The 20,033-nt window shown below is 36.6% G+C and overlaps 1 protein-coding gene across 2 annotated transcripts in view; it reads right to left on the bottom strand.

The window, feature by feature from the left end:
* Nucleotides 1–3,712: 3,712 nt before the first annotated feature.
* LOC145286188 (sodium/glucose cotransporter 4-like) overlaps nt 3,713–20,033 on the bottom strand; it is a 115,057-nt gene continuing 98,736 nt past the window's right edge. For both annotated transcript variants that reach the window (XM_080134980.1, XM_080134981.1), the window contains 4 exons: nt 19,506–19,674; nt 17,340–17,561; nt 14,548–14,863; nt 3,713–4,048 (listed from right to left, as the gene is read on the bottom strand). In XM_080134980.1, the coding sequence (XP_079991106.1) occupies nt 3,852–4,048; nt 14,548–14,863; nt 17,340–17,561; nt 19,506–19,674 (904 nt within the window). In that variant the 3' untranslated portion in view covers nt 3,713–3,851. The remainder of the gene's footprint in view (nt 4,049–14,547; nt 14,864–17,339; nt 17,562–19,505; nt 19,675–20,033) is intronic.

The following is a 20,033-nucleotide window of genomic DNA, read 5'->3' as shown; positions in this document are numbered from 1 at the left end:
TGCACAGGTGTAGAAGGTATATGTTTAGTCGACTTATGCCTGCCAAGTTCCAATCTTTTTTTTTCAATTTTGACTCCTTAATAGCTATTTTTAACAGCTAAAAACCAAATCAGATTTGTTCAACAGGTTCAAATCCAATATATATCAAGTTTCAATACTGTAGACAAAAACTGACAGAGTAGTTTGGCAGAGATTGTTCTGCACACAGATGGACAAGGTCAGGTTATATATATATAGATTAAGACGTTTTTGTATTTTGGTAGTTTGTTCATATACAAATAGAAACATTGGTTGACAAAAAGGGATTATACGGCATAATCACGTTGCCACACTGGTTCTCATTAGATCACCAAAGTTAAGCAACTGGTCAGAACTAGATGAGTGAAGCCAGTTCAACTCAAGTGAAGAATACCAGACGTTGTATGTAGGAGGATGTTGATATCGCCTTGCAAGAATGCCAAAAGCGTAATGTTATCATCTCTTATTATATATGTGACTGGAAACCACTTGTGACTTTCATACTCCCATGAAAACTTCATTTTTCAGGGGAAGCCAGTTCAACTCAACTAGGGTTAGTGCTACTTCAGTACAGTACAGTACAGTAAGAAGGGAACGGTCAGAGTACACATTACCAAGGAAGTAGTAGTATTTATAATGTCAACACAGAATTTGCATCTTATGTAAGTTTATAAGATTTTTAACAACTGGATACATGTTTTATAAATTTAAAGAATTAGCATAAAAATTACATTTTTTTTTTAAACTAAGTTACAAATAAATGAAAAAAATGTTCATATAATGTCAAGTGACATCAAAATATTCATATGACGTCAAAATGTTCATCTGCTGTCAATGACGTCAAAACGTTCATCTGCTTTCAATGACGGCAAAATGTTCATATGATGTCAAAATGTTCATATGATGTCGATGGATATCAACACATTCATATAATGTCGATGGATATCGACACATTCATATAATGTCGATGGATATCGACACATTCATATAATGTCGATGGATATCGACACATTCATATAATGTCGATGGATATCGACACATTCATATAATGTCGATGGATATCGACGCATTCATATAATGTCGATGGATATCGACGCATTCATATAATGTCGATGGATATCGACGCATTCATATAATGTCGATGGATATCGACGCATTCATATAATGTCGATGGATATCGACGCATTCATATAATGTCGATGGATATCGACGCATTCATATAATGTCGATGGATATCGACGCATTCATATAATGTCGATGGATATCAACGCATTCATATAATGTCGATGGATATCAACGCATTCATATAATGTCGATGGATATCAACGCATTCATATAATGTCGATGGATATCAACGCATTCATATAATGTCGATGGATATCAACGCATTCATATAATGTCGATGGATATCAACGCATTCATATAATGTCGATGGATATCAACGCATTCATATAATGTCGATGGATATCAACGCATTCATATAATGTCGATGGATATCAACGCATTCATATAATGTCGATGGATATCAACACATTCATATAATGTCGATGGATATCAACACATTCATATAATGTCGATGGATATCAACACATTCATATAATGTTGATGGATATCAACACATTCATATAATGTCGATTGATATCAACACGTTCATATAATGTCGATGGATATCTACAAGTTCATATAATGTCGATGGATATCGACACATTCATATAATGTCGATAGATATCGACACATTCATATAATGTCGATAGATATCGACACATTCATATAATGTCGATAGATATCGACACATTCATATAATGTCGATAGATATCGACACATTCATATAATGTCGATAGATATCAACACATTCATATAATGTCGATAGATATCAACACATTCATATAATGTCGATGGATATCGACACATTCATATAATGTCGATGGATATCAACACATTCATATAATGTCAAGTGCTGTAAAAATTTTCATATAATGTCAAGTGACAGTAAAACATTCATATAATGTCATGTTACCTAAAATGTTTTAAATAATGTCAAGTGATGTCCAAATATTCATATAATATCATGTGATGTTAAAATATTTATATGTCAAAAGACATCAAAATATTCATGTATCGTCAAGTGATGTCCAAATGTTCATGTCATATAAAATGACAGAATATTCATATGTCAAGCAACATCAAAATATTCGTATTATGTCAATTGATGTCAAAATGTTCCCCACGTAAATATACCAGCATTGAACATACTAAAACAAGTTCTTTGTGTTTACACAAAGTCAACTTTAAGGTTTTTGATGCAAATAGTTTCTAAAACGGAGATAACAAAACAGAAATCAATCTAAGTAATTTGAAAACAATTTTTGATAAAAAGCAATTCAGATTTTAGATTCACCAATACATGCCGGCTTATAGCAAAATTGGTCTGTTTTGAATTCCTGAATGCTTAATTTTTACTATCCGATTAGATCTATTGCATTTAATGTAATACCATTGGAAAAGGCATGAACCTCACCTCCGCCCAAAATATGTATAAATTAGCAATTATTTTTGCTTTCAATACATTTCTTCCCCATAGGTAGATTATTTGGCATTAAATAATTTCAAAAGCATTTATATATCTTAAGAAAAACAAAATATTCTGTAAAAATATCAATCAATCAGTAATAAAAAAAATAATGTGTTGTCTCCCTTGAATATGAATTCCCCAGTTTATACTGAAGTATAAATAGTAAAGTGAATATACAGCTTCTTGTAATCAATACTGCGCTCACTAAATATTAACTTTATTTTAAACAATTGAATAAGGCTAGACGGTTCTAAATAATGTTCGTTTGTTAGTGCCATTTCAACATTAATGAAATCTTTCATTAATTATGGGTAATGGCTATTCTGCTTGCATATACGTGATGTCGAAGATGTAATAAGAAAAAAGGCGGCCTCCCTCAACTAGACTAGGAAATGTCATGCATTTGCCAGTATCATATATATATATATATATATATATATATATATATATATATATTTATTTGTAGTCATCGACATAAAGTCCTGTTTCGTTGTATCACAACTCATCAGTGCTGCTAGACTAGCATCTCTCCCAAGCCGAAGAGTGAACCTAGAACCATCGCGTTGACAGTCAGCAGTTCTACCAATCGACCCATGGTAGCGGCGCCCATAAATTATCTCGCTAAATGCCTAAGTAAACAAACATTTGTCCACCACTTTTACAGTGCTCTAACCGCTTGTTTATATAAATATAAATATATATATATATATAGAGAGAGAGAGAGCACACATGTATGGAGTATTGTTGCCACATCTGAATTGGTAGACCAAATCACTAGTTTCTCGCTCTTAGACAGAGTCTAAAAAAGAGTCTTTAACCTAATAGGTGCTACACTGTCTATAAAGTTCAGCCCCCTGTCCAATCACTGCAGCATTACATCAATGTGTTTGTTTCACAAGGATTTCAATGGAGTGTGCTACAACGAACTTGCTGTACTTATGTCCTCTCAACCAAATTGACAAGCAACAAAATCCCACCCCTTTCACTGTAGAGGTCCCCAAATGTTGGGAAGCTTTCTACTCTAAAAAAAAAAAAAAAAAAAAAAAAAAAAAAAAAAAAACTTCTTTCAGTGAACAGCTTACCTTGGAAGTTCCCTCCCTGCTCCCCATTTTTCCGACTACACAAACGTCTTGCTGCATAACTCCCTACTTAGGATGTTCCTATAAATATGGCCCCTTACGTTTGAGTAGCAGTGTGCCTTGTTTGAAGTGAATTGGATGAATAGAAGTAAAAAATAAAAAATAAAAATAAAAAAAAAATGTTAAGCAAAGTAGATAGTAATGAAACATCCGATGCCAGCAAGAATCACGGAGAGAATTCCAGTGGTCCATTTCCATCTGGGATCTTCCTCAATTGATCGCTGCTCTCGCAAACAAGCAACAGATGATTTCTGGCTTATTTGATTAAAGCCGCAGATCCGATATAGGAATTTTTTCCAGCAAGGTGGTTGTACAGATCCTGCAAGAAAATAAATACAGATTTGAAAGCCATGAAACTGTATACATATCTATAATTAACAGAAATTTTGTATCTATCTGAAGTCAGAACTATACTATTACTTCCATTACGAATTGAGATTTGGTATCTGCCTATCTGAAGCAAAACAATACTAGTACTATTAATAATAGAGAGTTCGTAACTTCCTTTCTGAAGCTAAAACTATACAAGTACTGCTATCAATACTGGAGATGTTGGTGATATTCTCGACGTATGACCAAATGTTGTAGTCCAGCAGGTTTAGGTTGGGGGAGGAAGAGGGTCAGTAAAAGAAGGGTACAAAGTTGTAACACGAGATGTTGCATCCCTCTGCCTGTTCTACAAATACTTTAATGGTGAATGCTCTGACGAACTGCAAACACTTGTACCTCCCCGACGTAACTACCCCCGACAAACCCGACAAGCTACTAAGTCTCATCCCTTTACAGTAGAGATCCCTTTGTGCAAGAAAGCCTTTTACTCCAATAGTTTCTTCCCCAGAACTGCGGGTCTTTGGAACTCCCTTCCGGGATTCTGCTTTCCCAACTGCAATGATATGCAGAAGTTCAAGTGTAATGTTAACAAACATCTTTCTACTCATCTCCCTTCAAAATGACCCCGCTAATTAAGTCCCTGATAGTAGCCACCTGCTTCAAAGTGGCACTGTGCTTTGTTTGGGGTGAAAATTGAATTAAAAAAAACACTCCTGAAGCCAAGCCTGGGTCTCTTTGGATTTGTGGGTCAGTGCCAAATCCTGCTGCCACACCTATGGTCTGCTAGTGGTCATCTGATTGCACCAGGGGATCACCACATTCTTCAACACATCCAGGTACACTTTGGTGTTGACTTTCAAGCTGACTTCAAAGATGTGAGGTGGCATGATGTGGCACTCACTTGAAACCAAACCAAAAACCATAACTGTGGCCGGAAATTTTGAATCTCATGCATTGAATCATGTGTTGAATCAACCGGATTAGTATTTTGAGGGTGCTGGGAATGGTCCTGTTGTCATAATTTGGATCGGTAGAGAGCATGAATTGTACAGCGGCGGCGGATCTTCAATCTCGCTCATTGAACATTGTGTCATTTTCAGACATGATAGAAGGTTCTTATCGCTCTTGAAATTTGTACACAACTGGCCAACTAGTAGATGGTCTGCAACAATAAAAGAAAACTGATTTTCATCAAAAGGAAATGGAATCATGTTGTCTTTTTCTGGGGCGACAATTTTATCATTCCACCCTATACCTACAAACATGTGATTAGAGGGAGGATATTTTTTGCTAGTTGTAAAAAAATATTGAATTAGGTTATCTGTTATCATTTCTCAATCTTTTTTATCTTTATTCTTCCAATAATGTCCGACACATTATAATATAAAAAAATTCCAACCTTTCTTTCCTTAAAACTAAGCAAGAGAAAAATAAGAACAAAATGGCTGACAGCTAGTTTGTAGTGCATAGAGAACAACTTTGAAAATCCACATGAATTAGAAATTTAGAAATAAATTGAAAATTACAGTATTTATGCAAAAATTTTCTACACCGTTGATGTAAAATGCCGAAAGATGCAGAAATGCTGAGCCAATGAAATTGTAACAATCAATGTCATTTGAGAAAACATCTATTTGTAATAATTGGTTTATTGTAAAAAAAATTATTAGACCAAAATATCATAAAGAAAAAAAGAAAAGCGATAAAATCTTTTTGTTTACTATCACTTCTTTATTGCTCAAAAAATAAATATTCATGAAACTTACCTTACAATGAGTGTTTTTTGTCTTGATTTGAATTCGAATTTTCTTAAAGTTTTGTAAAAATTTTCAAATAATTATTCATATTTTCTTTGTAACAACAATATTGTTTTCATTTTCAATTAATTTTTCATTAAATTATCTTTGTAATAACAGAAATATTTTTTTTCATTGAAAAAATTGACCAGCACTTGTACAAAAAAAAAACAAAAAAAAAAACAACAAAACTTTCATTCGGCTCCTTTCAGTATTTTATTTAAACTGCTAAAAAATTTCTGATGATGATACGGTCCTTATTTTGCATTAAGTACCAAAATTACAATTTTTAGTCTAAGTAAGCCTTTTAAAAGTGAAAGAACAACTATATAATAATGTAGTTTTTTCTCATAGCTTTGACATCGATAGCTTTCTTCCTACAATATCAATATTTGATTCTGACTAGCTATATTCCTGTAGATACCATCCCAAATAGTAGCCCCTTATGTCAAAGTGGCACTGTATCTCGTTTGAAGTGAACAGGGTAAAAAAAAAAAAAAGTATAAACTTAAAAAAAACTAAACTAAAACAAATAATAAATATACACTGGACTTCTGGCTTTGCTTGTGAGGACTCCATTGCAGTTTTGAGTAGATGAATCAATGAGCAACTAACATGACAGGATACCTTCTAATCTGCTGGGGAAATGTATGTATATATATGCATACTTGTTTGTACTTATGTTAGTGGGAGTTTGTATATGTATATATATATATATATATGTGTGTGTGGATATATATGTATATATGTACATGAGTGTGTATCTTTGCGTGCACAGATACGTGTGTCCCTCTTCTTTCCTGATATATGCATAGACTTGGAGTCTACATTTATAACACCCTCACCTTAACTAGAGAGCACGGTCTAGAATCAGATATTCAAGCCTTCATATGTTTTAGACCAGGCATGTCAAACTGAAAATCCCTTCAGGACCATAGGAGTCGATTTTACTGTTACGAGGGTCAAAAAAGTTGAATATGTTAAATAAAAAGTTTTGCTGTTTTTTTTCAATTTAGAAACTTACGGGCAAATTCAAGTAATAGTGTACATGTAGTTCAACAAAAATTTTGTTGATCTTTATCTATTTCAATATAATAGCAAAAAAATAGACTTCATCTATAATATAAATCTCACCTGTCTGTTTAAATGTATGCATGTATGTATGTTTGTATGTCTGCCTAAAACTTTCGACAGAGGCGATGGATTGGTATCATTTTGAAGTTCGACCCTTTGGACGACAAATATTGAAAAATTGGCCAAAAACATTAATTCTTTCACCCTCAACTGGGCACTTTTCTATAGGAGGGGTTGCTTTTTTTGCCGATATTTTCAAAAGTCATCGCCTCTTTTCGATTGTCTAGCCTTAATTTAAACCTACATCACTTCCGGTTTGGCGATGGCCACAACAGCTAACGCATCATGCTTTTTTTTTCACTTTCATTTCCTCCTTCGCGGTATGGGTTCGAGCCTGCCTGCCGACTACCACATTTTTTTTTGCTCAACCAACACCCTTACACACACCTCCACTTTCTTTTCCACCTTCACGTCACGGTTATGCCTACTACAACTCTTTCTTTTTTTTTCTTTTTTGCTCAACACACACCTACAAACACCCGGGCAACACCGGGCATCCAGGCTAGTTTTTTTATAAGACTTAACTGAAAATTATCTCCTCCCACTTCTATGTTGAAACATACTAAACCTCTGACAATGAGTTATGGGAGAAAGGAAGATCATTTGTGTGGGCCACAAGTGTGTCTACGATGGGCCGTTTGTTTGATATGCCCGCTTTAGACTAGCCTTATAACACTGCGGTAGTTACTTATATTTTCCCTACCGTTCTCTCTTGAATCGGGACTATACCCTAATCAACCTTGTATTTGATAGTATAGATACAGCAGTCTCCTTAGATACTAATGCCCAAGTACATGTATTTAAAGATTTAATTTTCACCACAGTATTTGGCTTAGTTTATCAAGTTATAGATGCGTCAGGTAGCAGCACACATAATGCCTAGCCATGTCTTGCTTCCCTGACAGCTGAAAAATTGCTTCCGTTGTACAAGTAATCAAAAATTCAGTTGAAAGAACTAACCCACTCAGCTTCATCCCTATTAGTCTCCTCCTATTTGTTAAAAATCTTTGTCTTCAATAGATAAAGCAATAGCCTACCATCTTGTAAATGCTTATTTCTGACAAACAGTATGGATTTAGACAAGTCTGTTCTACTGCAGATATTTTAACCATCATCTCTGAATGCATACATTATTTAAAAAAATTTTTTTTTTTTTTTAATGACATTTTCACCCCAAACAAGGCACATTGCCACTTTGATGTAGGGGGCTACTATCAGGGGCAACAACTACTGGGGTACTATTGTTATATAGGTTTCATTATTATTATTCTCATTGTTGTTATTATTAGTTGTTAGGAAGTCTTATCAAAAGTGATGTTGCGTTCTGTGTTCGTGTTATGAAGAGATTCATATACATATAATGTTCATACTTAGAAGTGTAGTGAGGAGACAGTCTTAGTGTTCACATTGTAGATATGAGATGTAGAGACATTGTGCATGTGAAGACATTTTAAAACACAGGATATATAAGACATATAATGACAATTTCACTTTACCTTTTGGTAGAATTACAACACAAAGATGACGTTTATAAAAACACATGATATGTTTATTTCTTCTTCGACCGGTCGGTGGTTTTCTTAGTCAGGAATTCAAAGTTTTACATTCTATGTTTCAAAGGTGACCGTCTCGCTTCCAGACGTTCGACTGTCGTCTCTCGTCCTCAGACTCTCTCTGCTTAACTCTAAAGTTTCTAACTAAAGCGAGAACTTCCCATTTTCCATGACGTCATACACATGTTAAAACATGTGTCTTCTTTCACGTGTTCTGGAAATGCGTGTCCAAAGCTTTTTCCTTTGTTTACAAAAGGAATTTTAACGTATATTTCCAGTAACCTATATTTCCAATATGTTAAAAACATGTTTATTAAATTATCTTATAGTTGCATTCTTCAATTCAATTTCATAACAGAATTGACAAATGCACATTCCTTTTCTTAAAACTATTTTATCTCTAAGCTAAACAATGGTTTGTTTTTACATTCCATTTTCTAATTCTCTCTCGCAATCTATTTCTAAACCTAAATTATGAGGTTCGAATTTCGTCTATTTCTTTTTTTTTTTTTTTTTTTACACAGTGATCACCACTTATCAAGGCCCGGAAGCCACTCAGGGATAAGGGTTATTGTAAGTACATTACGTTAGTGTGGAGATTTGCTGAAGTGTTTAATTAAGGGGGCGGTTCATTAGGAATTTGTTAACATTGGACTTGAAGACATCCAAGTTGTAGTCTGGAGGGAAGCAGGCAGACGGGACAGAGTTCCACAGGCGTGCAGTTCTAAGAAAGAAGCTTTGTTCATGGAATCCGCATTTTGATTTAGGCACAGATATAGAGTGGGGGAAATTTTTCACAGTGGATTCAGCTAGACGGGTGTTTTTCGTGAAAGATTGGTGAGGGGGGACCAGAGATTGGAGTTCAGACGAGCACCTGCCATGGAAATAACGATAAAACAAGGATAGGCTCGCAACGTCTCTTCTGTGGGAGAGAGGTTGCAGGGTAGAGAAAAGGGCATCCCCCACTAAGCCACGAAGTCTATTTTGTACTCTGTCAAGGCAGGATAGGCTGTTTTTAGCAGCTCCTGCCCAGATATGGCAACAGTATTCCATCCTTGGACGTACTTGGCTTTTATATAGATAGAGAATTGCATCAGTAGTGAGATATCTTCTGGAGCGGTAGAACGATCCCACCATCTTTCCAGCGACCTTGGCAACAGACTTGATGTATGTGTTCCATTTCAGATCAGGAGTAAAGGTCAAACCCAGAAACTTGTCAAAACACGGAGCCTCACTCAGACGAGAGCCATCCATCACAATTGATGCCAGCTGGGGATCAGAGCGTTGATGATGTAAGGATAGGAGTTTGGTTTTGGATGCATTAAAGGTAACCAGCCACATCTTCCCCCACTGAACCACGCGCTCGAGATCAGAGGAGAGAGAATCAGAGAGAACTTTGTCATTTACAGCCTTTGATGTGTTGCCGTAGATGGTCGTGTCATCAGCATAGATGTCAACGAATGATTTAAGTATGTGTTTAGGGAGGTCATTGATGTAGATCAGTAAGAGAGTTGGGCCCAGGATTGATCCCTGAGGGACTCCAGTATTTATATTGCAGGCCTCCAATTTTTGTCCATCTACCACTACTCTTATGAGCCTATCGGAGAGAAATGATTTAATGATTGAGAAAACATTTCCAGTTATACCGTAGCTGGAAATCTTGTGAAGTAGACCCTTATGCCATACCTTGTCGGAGGCCTTTGATATGTCAAGAGCAATTGCCCTAGAAAGGAAGCCTTTGTCAAGAGATTCACTAATCCTGTGGGATATAACCGTCAGCACATCTGCGGTAGATCTTGCAGAGCGGAAACCATATTGTGTGTCACTAAGAAGGTTATTCCTGCTGAGGTGGTTGACTATTTCTCTATTTAATATGGATTCCAGCAACTTACTCATAACACACAGGAGACTTATTGGTCTGTACTGAGAGGGAGATGACTTATCACCTGAATTCTTAAATACAGGGCAAACTGATGAGGTCTTCCAGGGAGTCGGAAAGCACTTCTCCTTAAGGCAGCGCTTAAATAGTTTCATAAGTATGGGAGCAAGTTCTGGTTGAAGCTTTTTTAACACTATAATTGGGATGCCATCAGGGCCAGTTGCTTTACTGGAATCTAGGTTCTTTATTAGCTTGGCGACCTCATGTACAGATATTTGTATGTTACCTAGCTTGTTCTGCGTTATAGAACGAAAATATGGGAAGTTGATGGCCTTCGTCGCATAGGGTAGAATTAGCTGCAAAGTTCTTTGCAAATAGTTTGGCCTTGTCTGACGCTGACGAGATTACCTCTGGTCCATTGATAATGGTTGGGATAGAACGCACACTTCTGTTCAGGATCCTATTTGTTATTTGCCAAAACTGGTGGGATCCAAGCCGCTGATCAGCTACCTTGGATTTAACAGACTGGGCATATAGCTCTCTTGCATTTTTAATTACTCTTTTACAGTGGTTGCTGGCAGACCTGAAAGCAGCTTTAGTCTCAGTGCATCTATTACGTTGGTAGCTATGGAAAAAGTGATTTCTGTGCGCGATAGCAGCAGCACATTCTGGGGAGAACCATGGCTGGCTGTTAGGTTTTTGTTGGAATTTTTTAGATGGTATGAATTGGTGTATGCCTACAATTAACCATTCGGTCAGATCTGATACTATAGAGGACACATCCTTTTTAAACATGGAATGCAGAGGTAAATCAGATATGAATGTATGGAAGCTATCCCAGTCAGCCATAGAGTATCGGTATACAGTACGGTGGAGGGGTACGTCTGGGGGCTTCTTACATTTCGTTTTTATCTTAACTGATACGACGGAGTGGTCGGAGGATCCTAGAAGAGAATGAACGGAACATGAACATAGCTCAGGGGAAGTTGAGAGAAAAACGTCTAAGAGGCTTGCATATTGACCGGGTGTATCGGGCACACGGGTGGGTTCTTGAACAATCTGAGTGAGGTCATAAGCAATGGCAAAATCATGACAAAACCTCCCCTCATCGTCTGTCTTATTTGAATGGGTCAGCCATTCCACGTTATGGACGTTGAAGTCACCACAGATGTGGACGTTAGCCGAGGGATGTGAAAACAGTATGTGGTCTATTTTCTCAGATATGCTCTTAAAGATAGTAACTTCGCTGTTGTGGGGCCTATAGAGGGCAAATATAAATGCAGTGGTGTTAGCAAGTGCAAACCTGAAGCACATATAGGGTAAATTAGGATCTTCTCTAGAGATATCCCTGCCACACGGGAAGTCATCCTTAATGTAGGCACATATTCCATGCCCATGGCGATCTTGGGGGTCAGATTTAGCTGTTAAATTAGAGTATCCGTTAATTATGAACTCATCTAGGGAATTGGTTGGCCCTATTCCAGTTTCACTTAGAAATAATATGTCCGGTTTCGTCTCCTGTAATTGGGTTTCAACCTCTGGAAGCTTGGAACGTAGACCCTTGATGTTGGAGAAGGAGACCTGGTAGTAGGGGTCTACGTTGGCAGATGGGGTTCTAGGTTTAATCGAGTTTTTATTCTGGAGATATTTCATGTTGAGGTTTTGGGATTTGTAGAATAGGTCGGTATACTTGGTTAGAGCAGTACAGAGAGGGAAAGTAAGGGAGAAAAAGACAGGAAAATTTTTTTTGTAGCACACGAAAAGGTAAAGCCGTAACAATTACCCACTAGTATGGCATAGAGAGGCCCCACCAGAGACTACTTCATGGTTCAGATCCACTCACCAAATGGCAATACAGCAGTCCCAGTACTTTGCGCCTGCTGATAGGACAGCCTCCTTAGTGGTTAATCCAAGGTTCGGGTCCCTGACTATCAGGCGGATAACGTCAGCCCAGACAAAACGTTTACCTCCAGCACCCTTACTAGTGACATGGCCACAAGGACAGACAGAGACAGAAAAATTTCCGACATCTCAGACTACTGGTCACCAAGTACTACCGACCTTTAAGCAGCTTCTATTTCATTTTTACATTTAACTAATTCCCTATTTTTATACTTACAGCCCTTATCATGTAACACTATGTAGGGATTTGGGCAGCAAGATGTTGTTTCATGTTGCACTTGAACTTCTGCACGTCAGTACAGTTGGGGAAGCAGGGACCTGGAATGGAATTCCAAAGTCTAGCGGTTCTGGAGTAGAAAGATCTTTTACATCTAGGGGTCTCTACAGTGTGGGAGTGTGATTTAGCAGCCTGTCGGGTTTGTCGAGGGTGTTCACGTCGTGGGGGCACAAGTGCTTGTAGTTCGTCAGAGCATTCACCATTAAAATACTTGTAGAACAGGCAGAGGAATGCAATGTTTCGTCGATGGGACAGAGGCTGAAGCTTAAATGCCAGTTCAGGGCCTATCAGATTTGCGACTCTCTTTTGAACCTTGTCAAGGAGCGAGAGACTAATAGTAGATGCAACAGCCCAAACATGACAACAATACTCCATACATGGGCGAATGGTGGCCTCATAGAGGTACAGGATACTTTCGGGTGTTAGTAGTTTTCTAGCACGGTAGAGAGAGCCCACCTTCTTTGCAGCGGCCCTGGCAATGCCTTCAATGTAATTGTTCCAACTCATGTTTCCTGTGAACGTTAGGCACTGGATAAAACAGGAGAAGCTAGAGTGGTAAGACTTTATATATCCAAGGCCTTTGACAAGGCTTGGAATGAAGGGCTTCTCACGAAAATTAAATTCTATGGTATTTCTAAACAAATAATAAGATTCTTCTTAGACACGAGAAAAATCTAGATTCTCCTCAATGGCTATATGTCCAAATAATAATTCAGGTGTGCCTCAAGGATCAGTCTTTTATTATTTCCGATATTCATAAACGACCTCCATGATAAAATTGTGTCCCAGATGGATATATTTGCTGATGACACCATGTTCTATAATAGATATGTGAGAAAAACAAATGTATACATATCCGAGGCTATGGCAGAAACCCTAGAAAACGAGCTTCAATTGGTAATGGAATCGGGCCGTAAGTGGATGATAACATTAAATTCTACTAAAACTAAGCTTCTTTCCTTTAACAACTACAAAAAAAAACTTCTTAGCCACTGATTGTCATGACAAATAGCACCCTACTTGAGTGCAATCTTTCAAACTCCATGGCCTAACATTCACAAGCAACATGAATTGGAACAAATATATTGAGGACATTGCCAAGGCTGTTGCAAAGAAATTGGGCATCCTATATATTTACAAAGGCACAATTCACCCATGCATGGAATATTGTTGCCACATCTGAACTGGAGTATTTGCCACTAGGCTTTAACTCTTAGACAGAGTTCAAAAAAGAGTCTTGAATCTAACTGGGCCGGCACCATCAGCCAAGCTCCAGCCCCCGTCCTATCGTCGCAATGTCACATCCTTTACAAGGATTTTAATGGAATGTGCTTTGATGAACTCACAGCACTTGTGCCCCTTCGATGTACATATTTCCAGATAACCCAACAAACAGCAAAATTCAACCCTTTTATCATTGGAATCCCTGGATGCCGGAAATCACTCTACTCTAATAGTTTTTTTCTCTCAGACTGCTGGACTTTGGAATTTCCTACATTTTCCTGCTTCCCTAACTGTACTAAACTGCAGAAGTTTAAATATAATCTGAACAGACATCTCGCTGCTCAACTCCTCACAGTCCTCTGTGAAGCATGATCCCAAATAGTAGCCTCTTAAGTTTCAAGTTGCTGTGTGCCTTGTTTGGGATGAAAAAGAATTTAAAACAATCTAGCAGTCCGAGGAAGGAAACTATTAGAGTAGAAGGCTTTACGGCATCTAGGGACCTCAACAGTGAAGGGGTGGGATTTTGTTGCTTGTTGTGTCCAAAATAGTAGCCCCTTATGTGACAATAAGCCTTGTCTGGGGTAAGATGAGTTTTAAAAAAAAGGGGGGGAAAAAAAAGAGAGAAAGAAACTTTAGCCCAGAACAATATGTGAAAGTTCATCATATCAGATGCATATTCACACACCATATACACAAGAGACAATGAATACCAATAATACTAACTTGAATTGATGTCCATCGCATAAGTCACATCTTCATTTTGTTCAAGTGCATGTTTTGAGGAGACAAAATTCAGCTGCTCTGAAGGACAAACGTTTTCATGTGAATGATCAATTTTCTTTCTGGTTGGCTTGTTGCAGTCGTGTGATTTCTGATCGACTGTTTCTGCAACTTGGGTTTCCAAGGATTCAATGTTCTTGTCTTGGTACACGTGGAACACAACAGAGGGCGTCAAACTGGTTTCCTTGTTAGACGTAACGCTGTCGATGTCAAGGCGAGGTTCCTTGCTATGACGGGTCCACCAAGTTAATCTGACGAGCTGTTTCAAGAGAAAATGTAACAAATCTAAAAAAGGGGTTTAAATGTTTATATTTTTTGTTTCGAGGATTTCATTTTTATCTTGATAATACGACAATGAGGAGGGTCATTATTTTTGTGTATTTTAAAATATTTTCAAATTTTCACTGATACCAAAATGCGTGCCTTTTTAAATGGATTCACTTTGGGATTTTATTTTCATAATACAACAAGTTCAGTTATTATTTTCATTATAATATAAGTAGTGGGACCTATGTAATATATTGATGCTGGCATTCTATGGATGTTCAGCATAAATGAAAATGCCCTGATATTATTGTAGCTCTTTTGTTAAAACTGCAAAATTATTTATCTAAGCTAGCAGGGACGCCCAGCATAGCCCAATCGTAAAGTATGCTTAAATATGATATTTTAATTCTTGCAGATTTCGTATATATTATAGAGTTAATGTTTTATCGATTTTTATATTTTATAAAGTTGCAATTTCAAAAACAAAAAAAATATATCCATATGATTTAAGTTCATTAGCTCAAGTTGAAACTGAAACCAAAACTCGTGAAAAATATACATACAGGGTGTCCCAATAAAATGTATACACTCTTTAAATGACCATAAAACCAACATTTGTTATAAGAAAGAAAAGTTTCATACATCAAAATACTGTGAACAAATATAGAAACCAGCTAATCATCAAAAGTGTTCAAATTATTGGCCATTGTCGTCCATGAACAGCTGACAATGCTCACTGATTGAATCGAAAACGTTCCTAATCAGTTCAATTAGTATGTTGACACATCTGCTTTCAATGGTTGCTTTCAACTCATTCATTGTAGCTCGTTTTGTGGTGTGAACCCTGTGTTTAACATGTCTCCAATAAAAAAAAAAAAGAGAAAAATCCATTGGGGGGGTGGAGGAGGTCAAATCTGGTGAGCATGGACAGTACTCGATACTTCTTCTCTGTCCAAACTATCTGTTTTACAGGTGATTATCAAGATATGCTCTTACATCATGATGATAGTGGGGAAGTGCTCCATCCTGTTGGAAGTGCCATTCTTTATTCCTAAACATCTCTTGGGAATGTGGTATAGCGTATTCATGTAGCAAGTTGGTTGGTTGGTTGGTTGTTTTTGTTTTACGGCATATCAACCCTTTTCGGGTTATTTAATGCCGAATCCAAAGATTTTGAAGAAAAAATTTTTAATAGAATATATTTGTTGTTTTCAAGTCGGTTTCTATTTAACCCATAGTTGGAACCCTAACAGGTACTACCACTACGGGTCAGAGTGGACCTGGGAGCAATGGTAATTAAAGGGTGGCTCCACACTCCCCAAAAGCCCACAAGCTGGGGCCTCACCACTGGATATAGTTTAAGGTCATATCCAGGACCCCCATTGAGGGACTTTTACCCTCTGCAGGGGGGCAGTCAGTGTATTCTAATGCCCCACCGACAGGGCCGTGTAGCAAGTTGAGATAATTTAAAAAGTGTATACATTTTATTGGGACATCCTGTATATATATATATAAATTCCCTTGTTTTGAGTGTTTGTTTGTCTTTTTTGTATATATAAAGCGAAACTAATCGAACGAAAACGCTTGGCGCCTGACCTTCCGGCCTGGTAGTATCGGTTCTGTAATTGGTTCTTGGTGAAGAGACAATTACTATTTATTTGGATACTGCCAGAATGACCTCTTTTTTGGGAGAGCTGTCCCCCCCCCCCTCCATATGAAAGACGACTTCCGTGGGAATTTTAAAAGCAACACCATTTCTGCAAATCATCTTTTTTATTGACTACGTTAAATTTGAATGCTTTACACTTTCGGTCGCATTATGGAGTAGAGGTAAGACGCCAGGTTTTTTTTCACTTTCTTTTCTTCCTTTGCGTTACGGGTTGGAGCCTGCCTGCCTACTACCACTTTTTTTTCTCAACACACACCTCTAAACACCCAGGCAATGCCGGGCACCTCCGCAAGTATAAAATATCCATTAAACTGAATATGATGATGATGATGTGTGTGAATGAAACTTGGCGTAATTGAGTGATTTTAAAATATGAAAGACACTTTTTTTAATATCACTGACAAGAGATTCATTTGTATCATTTGAATTATTCGGACTACCATTCTCACAGTGGTGGATGTTATTCTTACGTTTCAACCAATTTAAACTTTGACCTTCTTCAGCTGAACTCAGGAATCTATAGAAAATTTTGAACTGAAGCTTTTATTAAATCTATGGGAGGTAGATTGTTCTCATTCTGTGAACCATGATTGGGTAAAATTCTTAAGTAATTTAAATTATATTCTGTAGCGATGATTGGATGTTCAACCTCCAGAGCCACTTAACTGAGATAGTTTAGTTTGGAAGTCAATTTCTAAAAGCTGTCCAACACATGTCAGCGTATAAAATGGATGTTGTGATGATGATGATGATGATCATGATGATGGAAGAAAAGAAAATAGGGTCAAAGTTTACTTACGCATCTGCGATCAACTGGTTCCGTCAACAAACTGATGATAATGGCGAGAACACTTGTCAGCACAAACAGGAAGCACGAGAAGTACAGAAAGTGAAAATTCTTGACTATGTCCGGCCTCGGATCAGGCAGATTATCAGAACAGCTAGGCATCGTCTGATAATATTCGATCACAAAACGAATCATCCCGGCTCCAATACCAATTAAAAGTGACCAAAAAGCTCCCTTTAATGTAAAAAATAAAAAAAGATTATTTAGATCGGTGCTTTTCTGAATTTTTGAGATGTGGATCAATTATTCATATTATTTGAATTCTTCGGATTACTGTTCTCATCTTGAGTGTTATTTTTCACAACGTTTTGGTTGATATAACCTCCGACAGGTGTATCTTATTGAACTCGGGAATCTTTCTGTGAGACTTGGGAACCTGCATTGATTTTCGAACAGAACCCTTTATTTAATTCACGGGCATAGCATGCTCTCATTCCATCAGCGATGACTGGGTAGAGGTCCTAAGCAATTCGCAGTTGCATTGAGTGCCGCCCGCACTGAGGATTGAACCAATTTTACCAAGTACTTTATCCACTATGGCGTGGGTTCTTGCGTCCCTTTTGAAATTTTGTGCAGATTTCCGAGTTTGACAGAAAGATTTCAGTTCATCAAGGTGCAGCTGAAGAAGGTCGAAGGTTATATTGACGAAAATGTGAAAATAAGATGGAAACAGTAGTCTGAATAATCCAAATAATATGAATATTTAGATAGATATTTTCATATACTCCTGTTTTGTTCAGCTTGTCTAAAACCAATGTTGTACACAGCTAAATTTTAATGAGTGATATTAAAATTGGTAGGTATACAAATAAAACTGTTTAAATAAAAGGAATAAAGGAAAACAATTATAATTGGAATCCTTAGGTTTGATTACTACACAGAAAAATGAGATTTGACTTAATTGAGGAATTTGAAACATTTTATGGCAATTTTAAAACATAGAAGATGCTTTTTGTAATATCTTTATTTGCACTAGACATTTACTGTATTATTCTAGGATTTTCTATGAATACTAACAAACCATCCCCAGTTGCCTGATGGTAAAATATGCATAAGTATTATATTTTAATTCATCCAGATTTCTTATTTCTTATCATCGAGCCAATTCTCTATTGATTATTATTCAATATATAGTAATGATTTCCAAAGTTATTAAGAAATAGGACTTGCGCACCATCCACTAGAACGTTTAGTGCTCTAGTCTTAGTCATTATCTATCTCTCTAGCGTCGTTACTGAGCTACGAGGAGATGGATGTGACAGGTTAAAAATCAAGCGACTTCAGGCTATGAATGTATAACTTTAGGCATGTGCAAAAGTTCAGCAGGTAATGTTTTATTCAACTTACTCTGCCAAGGTCAACTCTTCCGTTTTCAATTTGGACCTCTTCAGCAGCAAATTTCCTGGCTAAAAACCAGATCGAAAGTGTGCTAATGGTCGAACTATACTATATTTCAAATTTAAACTTTGTAGATCAAATATTCAGAGGGGAGTTAGGTAGAGACTTTTCACACACACACTGACCAACAAGGTCAGTTATATATATATATATATATATACACATATAAAAATATTTCTGTGTGCTAGAATGTTTTCGTTTTAAATTCTACACAATTATGCAGAATGTAGAAACTATACACAAATAGAATTCAGCATAATAGTGGAATGAAACCAATCATCTAATATGAAAACCATAAAATATGAATAATTAATTAATGCTAGTTTTTCAAAAGCAATATATAAATTAGTTGGCTTTCATGTAGTCGCTCGTATATTCATAACAACAGTGCTCCATACATGGTTTGATATTAGATTTTTGGAGATAGAGAATAGCCTCTCAGGTGTGCAAAAGTGTTTAGAGCAATAGAGAGAATCAATTTTATGAGAAGCAGAAAAAGCAATGGATGTAATGTATGAACTTCCAAGATTTGATGAGAAAGAAAGATTAAGAAGTTCAGTTCTACTTCTGAAGAAGAAGAGCTATCCATAAAAATCTCAAGAAGAAAAGGGACACACCTACGATTGAAAGAAAAGAGTTTTGATAAGCTGTGCATATTTCTCTCTTAAGTAGAACAACGAAAATAATAAAAAAAAATGAAGTGAAGATAATATTGATTACTTTTTCATTTAATCTTTCCCAGAAGAGTGCGAGCAAATATATGGCACAAATTGGGGGTTGGGTGAAACTGGAGATGACTTGGATGTAAATGAAAAGATCGCCACCTTGCGATGCCTTGATGATTGGGATCCACACGACGCTCACAATTACCAAGAAGACAATGAAAATCCTGCAACAGCAAAATACATTGATCAGGTTTCGTAAAAAAAATCTCAAATGCACAAAAAAAAGCTAAAAAAAAAAATTAAACTAAAAAAAGTAAAACATTTCAATCATACAAAAAACAATAAAAACATTTTTGAATAAAATATTAAAAATTTTCGATTAAAAAGATAGTTACGTGTAGATACAGTAGCCTGAAAAAAAAAAAAAATGGCCACTGAGTTTGAGTTTTCTGTAAAAACAAAGAATTTTTTAAAGCAAGTATCTAAATGTGTTTTTCTAAAGTTTTCTAATGAAAAAAATAATAAAATCAATATAAAATTAATGTTTGAATGAATAAATGCTGGACCTTCGATTTCAATCTGA

The sequence above is a fragment of the Euprymna scolopes genome, chromosome 10 (genome assembly GCF_053919585.1).
Source record: "Euprymna scolopes isolate OS-2025 chromosome 10, ASM5391958v1, whole genome shotgun sequence".
NCBI classification, from domain to species: Eukaryota; Metazoa; Mollusca; class Cephalopoda; order Sepiida; family Sepiolidae; genus Euprymna; species Euprymna scolopes.
The sequence above is the reverse complement of the archived record's forward strand: the minus strand, read 5'-3'. Positions and strand labels throughout refer to the sequence as shown.